The 7,995-nt window shown below is 42.9% G+C and overlaps 1 protein-coding gene across 1 annotated transcript in view; it reads left to right on the forward strand.

Moving 5' to 3' along the window:
- Positions 1–366: 366 nt before the first annotated feature.
- Positions 367–7,995, forward strand: part of rspo3 (R-spondin 3) — a 15,744-nt gene continuing 8,115 nt past the window's right edge. Inside the window, exons 1-5 of the mRNA XM_027019287.3 lie at positions 367–1,071; positions 5,437–5,619; positions 5,723–5,866; positions 6,065–6,211; positions 6,419–6,592. Coding sequence (XP_026875088.2) covers positions 978–1,071; positions 5,437–5,619; positions 5,723–5,866; positions 6,065–6,211; positions 6,419–6,592 — 742 coding nt within the window. The 5' untranslated portion in view covers positions 367–977. The remainder of the gene's footprint in view (positions 1,072–5,436; positions 5,620–5,722; positions 5,867–6,064; positions 6,212–6,418; positions 6,593–7,995) is intronic.

The raw sequence follows: 7,995 nt of genomic DNA on the forward strand, positions 1-7,995 counted from the left end.
TGTTTATTTTATTTTATTCGTTCATCCGCAGTTGTTTTGTTTGAACTGGTATGGAGGACAGTCCAGCCGACTGTCAAGCAAGGCAACAAACACAAAGATAACGAACTCAACAAACCTAATCTATATTTTAAAGGTTCGGTGGCTTGTATTAATAGTCTTAAATGGATAGATGGATCATATGTTCATATGCTCAGGTAGTATTTGTTTTCTGCTGGTAGAGCGCGCGCGTGGTGTGTTGGGGGGGGGGGGGGGCGTCTGACGTTGGGGGCTCGCCCTCTAAATAAACTTTGGAGTTCAGAAGGGGGGAAAGGGACGGGATAGAGCTGGAGTCATCAGTTATCGGACGAGAGAGTGTTGGTCGGTGAGCAGACAGTGAAAGAGAGAGAGAGAGAGAGAGAGAGAGAGAGAGAGAGAGAGAGAGTTGCTCAACCGTTAAACCTAGAGATTGCGTCAGTAATATAAAAAAGTGAATTTATAATGGCATTTCAAACAGGCTTGCAGTGAAAGTTGTAGTTAATTCAGTGAGATGCTGCTGACGCGAGGACCTCCTACTACATGCCAAGTACAATAAAGTAGCCTTCACACCTGGACCTGCCACGGTCTTCCAAAGAGGAATACGGGAAGAGGATAATCCACCTTTATTGTCATGCCAAAGTTGAATTTCCATCCCCACCTCTAGGTTTTGCTTACAATGCGATGGATGGAGGACTAAAACTTTGAATGTTTCTATGAAATGAGTACCACTCTGCGGATACCACCTTGAGTCGATTTCTTTAAGTGGCACATATGTGGATTGCTTTCAGGATGTTACTGCCGAAACGGCCCAGGTGTTATTGGGCCATTATAAATTCGCCTGAGCAGAGTCGGGGCTTCTGCCCGGTGTAGGAACATATATTGTATTGCAAAGTCGGTGCAACAAATCACAGGTTTGTCGAAGACATTAATATTGGCAAGACAAGCATCATCCCTTGGTTACTATGCAATTGCAACTAATATCCCTTGTTTTGATCTTGCACTGTATGGAATACATAAATTGTCAGCATCACACCTCCAGGCACCGGCAACATAAACGTAAGTAGTGCGCGCTTGGTAAGATGCTTTACGCACACCTGCACGTTCCCTTAAAGTGAGTCCTGCATATTGTAAAATACTGGCTTTTAACTTTTCCTATTTGTAATGTACTTAAAAGTAAGTTTAGCGAGATGTAATATCAGTTTAACTTCAAAATTTTAACGTATTAATCGTGCGCATATATGGCATTCTTGTTGAAATCGGTGTCTTAAACAAGAATGTTTTCGAAGTAGTAAATCGAGGGTATATGTTTTAACATCGCACAATTTTTATTTTTGTTACAAAATATCTGCCCAATTTTTAAAAATCCTCTCAGACGACTACACTACATGTTTACTTCTTTAGCATCATCCATTCGTTGACGGAAAGTATGGATTTGACGGAAGGTTTGAAGCGTATTTTGGAACGCAACATTATAAAATGTCACTAAATTTAATTAATCGCTTAATTTGTAATTTGTAGGCTACCGGGCTCCCGTGCGTAACGGATTAAAGTGGTAGCCTACACGTGATTGGATTTACTCTATGTCATCACTCAGTTACGGGGTAAAAACAACACACGTGAAAACTTAATATTTTCACAGACAGCAGTCACATTAAACTTTTTTACTTGGTTGTTTTCGCTGCTCCGCTATCGTCACCAGCGAGGGCGCTTTTCAATCCCTTGTTTGCGTCGCTCTCTAGCGGTCGGTGCAAAATGTGGACTAGGCCTCTTTATGTTCCTCTGGAATCGACACGTATCCCTTTGAGGTATTAGGGGTATGAGAACTACCCCTAGAATTTACCTTCGTTGTTCATAGAACAAGACATAACTAATTTGTACGCAACAATAAAAGCACTCATGATCATAGCTATTTAAAGCTTAACAGGTAAAATTCAGTCAGTGGTTTACTTGGATTTTGTATGCATGATATTCGAAATCAAGGGCGTAGGAAAGAAATGTTCAAAACGGAACAAACAGTACAACAATTGTGATCTTGAACTTGGAGTTCCTCAATAGTGCGTATAAGGTCTGAGACATTAAAGTACAGTTCAATTTTATGTTTGGACAAGTGCAGAATATGGGAAATGCAATAAGCGTATAGAGCATGAATCAAATTTTTAATTTAAAAATGTACAGTTTGCTTTCTTATACGGTGTATAAAAGGAGCACAATTAGAAAGCTTAATTGGTGCGCACTGTTTTACTGGAAGGCCTTCAACTGGAAGCCATTTCTTTATTTTGAGGGTGGAGGAGTTCCATTTTATTCTTGAGCCTGCTTGAAACACGAATGTGTAAATATTGTATATCATGGCTTGTGTTGTTAGAATATTTTTGTTTTGGTCTGGGCATTCTAGTCAAGGTATTATTCCCTGCATATGTGGTTTGTGGTTTTATGTGCATGAAATATCCGTCCATCGGGGAAAAACAGTAAGTTCAATAAGCTACAAATTTCAAACGTCTTTGGCTTTAACTTTCGTATTTTTGCTTTACACTAATAAAAGATGAAAATGTCATTTTTGACGCATTGCATCACAATTCTTTTTATCCATGTTGCGCGAAAGTTGGAGAGGTTTGTACAAATTATAGAATAGCTGGCATCATTTAGACTATGGGCATTACAGTGGACTGCTGAAAAGTAGTGCAATGTTGCTCACAACACTGACAAAATCAGCGAAGGAAAATATTAGTCTGTGTAATATACGTCAACCACGATCCGAGCGTGCTAACTGAGGGAGTCACGATCAGCTGTGGCAGTCAGAGAGGGAGATGGGTTAATGACCACCGCCGCAGGCAGAACGAGTTCACAGTGAGTGGCCCAGCGGGCGAGTGACCTCAATCGCTTCCTATCTCCTCCAGGAGTAGCCTTCTGTCTATGCGCAATTATATGCTATGGAACTGATAGCTGAGACTGCTTTGGATATGTATTGATACTGTTTTCTCAGACTTGGAAACTGGATCAAATCTTTGTTCTAATTCCACTGAAATATAATTGTGTATCAGTAAATGCTTAGGTATATACTGTGTTCAGTTTATGAGTATGTATATCTGTTTACATTAGTTAGTGCATTAAGTGCATCAATAGTTTGCAGTCTATTAATCACCTAATGTGAAGTAAATAGACCAAATGCCACTTCAGCAACACCCGTGCATGCCATATTCATCAATATATATCATTTATTTTGTTTGTTTCATTTTGACTAAACATCTTTGGCTGTGTGTGGTCGCCTCTTATCATTAATGTCTCAGTTAACTGTTCTATGATGACTCAGACTGCAGTTCTCTGGGCATGACTCTGAAATATTGCTATTTAATAATGTTTTAACTGCGCCACTAATCAATTTGTTTCTGGGAATGCTCGTGTTGTGGCCGTTGGGCTTGAACCATGGCAAAACAACTAGGGGAGTTTAGATCCCAGGAGTGCTCATGCTTGGCTTATGCAAGTCGGCCTGGAGCCTATGGCAGCACGAGGGCATGCAACATTCCTCCATGTTAAGGGCTCTGTGAATTAGAGGGCCTTGGCAGCCGTGCATGTGGGCAAATGGACAGCAGTTGTAAAGATTGCAGAGATATGTCAAACAGAATATCCATGATCTATTGCAAGCTGGCAGCCAAGGCTGAACTTAGAGAATAAGGGGAGAGAACAAGCAGGAGAAAAAAAGTTGCCTTAACACAGTTCAATGGCATGGAATGCAAGGGCAGGGAGGGAACAGGTTGGAAACACCTCTGTGCTTGTGTGGTACAAAGAGGATAAACCTCATGTTTGTCTTCATGGGTTTCCATGTAATGGGGTGAGTGTGGAGAGTACAGGAAAGGTTGTTGCTGAGGTTAAGCTTCTGAGAAGTATTCATACTGTACTTTAAGATAAGAGTACATTTAACTAGAACTTTTTTTTTTTAGAATGGATTATTTTTTCTTTCTTTTTGTGTATGTTTAAAGGGATCTGTTTTCTGTCATATATTTTTATTTTTAATTTTTATTTAAACTGACCCAGAGCACGGGCACGGTGTCTAATGCCCTGTCCACAAACTGACCCAGGGCATAGGTATGGTGTCTACCGCCCTGTCCACAAACCTCTTTTCACAGAGCCTGTGTGCTCAGCCTCCCCTACATTCAGAGATATCTACCAACTGACCTGGGAGAAACACATGGAACCAATTGAGTTCAATCAGTAGTCCTCGTTCAAACAATCCATTTTTAGACTCAGGAATGCAGTGAGGTATTTAATGTAAATGGTCTCGGCATGACTCTATAGTTGCCGCTATAATGCTGATGTAATCAGCAAGTGCATGCTCTGTTTACCTGACCGCTGTGCTGGATGCTTGACTAGTTGTTTGACAGCTAGTATTTCAACTGAAACAAGGCAACTTCACAGTGGGCTCTGGGTCCAAAATCACGCTGTCAAAAACAATAAACCAAGAGATTAATAAACAAAAGAATTAATAAATAAATGGTGTGTGATTTTGATGTGAGCAGCAAAATGACAGGGAGTTGTATATGGGGATGACAACATAAGTGGATGGAGTTAGAATGTTTCATAAGCATGCCAAGAAGAAGCTCTTACTCATGGCTTTATGGAGGCAGGCAGGGGTTGATTTCTCTGCTATCACTGTCAGAGCAGGGACAGTTTGTTGTTGTACTTATGGACAGAGCAGTGCTACTGTCCTGGTGTTTGCGTGCAAGGCCCGGTATGCAGTGTCTCTGCTGATTAGTTTCTCTGCCAGGAGAATCCACAGATGAGGGGCTTCTTGTCATGTTTACTATAAGGCTACATTAGGATACATTGTCGCAGCCTTAATTGATAGTTCTGCTATTTCTTCAGCCAAACCTGGAACCATTTAAGTGTTCCCAAAATTTCGAGTTGTGTTTCAAAATGTAGAGAGGATCCAAAGTCCAGCTTGTTGGGTTTGTTTGGAATGTTTTAGAAAAATACTGAGGTATATGGATATTATGAACAGTTTATACTTTACTAATGTCCTGGGGCTGACTTTTTAAAAATTATGTGAATGGAAGCCAATGAAATGGCTTGATTTCAGATTTTGATCCAAACCAGAAACCAAAACAAGATTAGACAGATTTTTTGAGGGAGAAACCTAGGAACATGAGCAAAGAATGTATGGTGTGACAGCATACTGACTGGGCTAGCTACTTTATTATGGTTTGATGATTTCCTATGTTAAGGAAATGTGAGGATGACAGCTCACAGTGAACAGTGTTCCTAAATTGTTCCTCTTTTGTTAAAAAAAACAATTTGGGGAAATAACAAGAAAGTCATAGTCAAATGAAACAGGTAACATGTGACTAAAGAGTAGTTTTTGCGGTGCTCAGTGTTCATGTAATGCTAACGTAAAGCTGATTTATTTTTCTGCCTGGTTTGAGAGTTTAGGAGGGAACCCAGGATGCACGGGAGGCTGCCTGACCTGTTCGCTTTACAACGGCTGTCTGACATGCCTGCCAAAGCTCTTTTTCCACCTGGAGAGGGACGGCATGAAGCAGATTGGCGTGTGTCTGGCATCCTGTCCCAAGAGTTTCTTCGGCACTCGTTCTCCTGAAAAGAATTACTGCTCAAGTAAGGAGTGCCACTGCTCATTAATCAAAGTCAGTGTAAAGGTGCAATTGTGGCTGGTTGATACATGGCATGAACAGTAACAGGTGCGTTACCTGTTTTCTAGAGTGCGATTCCGAGTGTGACACCTGCTTCGACAAGAACTTCTGCACACGCTGCAGAGCAGGCTCATATCTTCACAAGGGGAAATGCCAAGAGAGCTGTCCAGATGACCTAGTGCCCAGCGACACCAAGAGGGAGTGTGTCCCTTGTGAGTAGCCGCCTTCTTCCATCATAATGGTTTAGCAGCATTTAGATGCTGCTAGGGGACATAGAGGTGCAATCACTTCAATGTCATAATGCATGTGTCAGCTGCCCTGCAGCTGCTGAAGCAGCAGGGCCGCGGAAGGCGTGTGCATTGCTGTGGCGTGACCGTGGTGTGTTATGTGTTTGTGTGTTGGTCTTGCAGCCTGCCCGGCAGACTGTGATGTCTGCCTGAGCAGTGAGACCTGCACGCGGTGCTCATCAGGGCACTACCTGCTGCATGGCCAATGCCATGCTAACTGCCCTGAGGGGACTGAGCCCAGACAGCAGGTGCTGGAGTGCATCCCCACTGGTGAGTGCCTAACAGCAGCAGCAATGCTCTTGTGACCAATGCAAGCAAGCATCTGTGTGTGTGTGTGTGTGTGTGTGTGTGTGTGTGTGTGTGTGTGTGTGTGTGTGTGTGTGTGTGTGTGTGTGTGTGAAAGCGATGGAGAAAGTGAGAGAAAATAAGGGAGAAAATCCTGATTCAGTTTCCTGACTGGCCCATCTCTTATGGTAGTCCACTGTGAAGTGGGAGAATGGAGCGAGTGGACACAGTGCCCACGGAAAGGGAAAGCCTGCTCACGGCAGCAACTTCGCACCCGGAAAGTTTTGCAGGAGCCCAGCGCCCAGGGTAACCCCTGCCCCAACACTCTAGAGGAAAGAGAATGCTCTGCGAAAAGAAAACGATGCGGTAAGTTTGCGATGGCAAGCATGGATCCAGGGGTACGACAGTAAAGCGAGAGGAGGTGTCGGTGGCATTGCAAGGTAAAGCTTCTCACCAGCACACTGGTGTGGCCGGAGGTAGGATGCTAAATAGGTACTGGAGACCTTTCATTTTAAAATGTTCTTTCATTGACTGCTGCAGGTGTAAGCCTGAATGAGGCATATTCCTCAGGTGCTCTCAGAGTTACACTGTGGTGTAAACTGGTGTCGTGCCTGACAGGAGCTCGGAAAAATAGAGTGCCCTACTGTAGTCAAATAGGCAGCTCAAGAAAGAATAAAAGGCAACCATTTGCCTTGAACTCAATGAGCCTTTCCGCTCTCATACCACATGTGCCCAAGTTGTCGATCTGTTTTGAAGAAGCATGGATACTGTGGAATTGGGCAGTCACACACTTTTTTATTGTAAACACATGCGCGCAGTTTAAGCAAAGAACACAACTATGAGTTTGTGCCAAATGTCAAAAGCGTTTTGAGAGAATCAAACTGTTTCATACCTCATAAAAAGCAACATATTTTATGTAAGGAGCAGAAATACTTTCTAACTAGAGTAAATCAAAAGAAATGTTGTTAAAGAAATGTTCATATTGTTAAAACATGTTTAGATGCTTATGGCTCGGATTGCAGCATGTAACTGGCTTGATGGGGATTTGTGATAGATAGCCGGCTAGCTCCGTGCGCATAGCCCTCATTACCTCCTAGGATTCAGAGCTTTAGTCTAAGATCTGTTAACGCATTGTATGTACTAATAAATACTTTTATGTGAAATATTGAAATAGGTAGAGATCTAATCACACATAATTTGAGAATTGGGCAGAGAAGAGGAAAAGCCAGCAATAGTCACAAAACTTTCTCTGGGTCACCACCTCCCTCTATTGCCAGTCTTTTCACACACTAAAGAAAAACACATGCACATGCACACACACAGACACGCTTCTCATCTGAAGGGGCTTCCGTGGTGCATTAATGTGCAGTGAGGAGGCAGCATAATGTTAGTCCACGCTGGCCGACACCGAGAGGGCGATACACAGCGCAGCCTCGGATATTGACCTTACCCCTGCCTGTCATTACCCAGCTGCCCCGGCTCCTGGAATATCAACTGAGCACTAATTATCTGCTTGAGCTCTGTCCCATCCGTGTTTATGCTCTGCGTACACCAGCAGGGTCAGTGGTCTGACCCCCCGCCAGCTCTGAGTAATCCCAAGCAACCCTCTGACACTGATACATCCTCCCCCTCACCCCCCAGACACACACACACTTTGTTTGTCCTCCTGCCAAGTCTTTCTCTTCTCTTTTCCCTACCTTGTTATTTTTTCCCTCTAACTCTAGCAAAACATTTTCTTATGCAGCCTGTTCAAATCTAGCATCAGTGCC

The sequence above is a fragment of the Electrophorus electricus genome, chromosome 14 (genome assembly GCF_041902795.1).
Source record: "Electrophorus electricus isolate QZ-2024a chromosome 14, ASM4190279v1, whole genome shotgun sequence".
In the NCBI taxonomy this organism is placed as follows: domain Eukaryota; kingdom Metazoa; phylum Chordata; class Actinopteri; order Gymnotiformes; family Gymnotidae; genus Electrophorus; species Electrophorus electricus.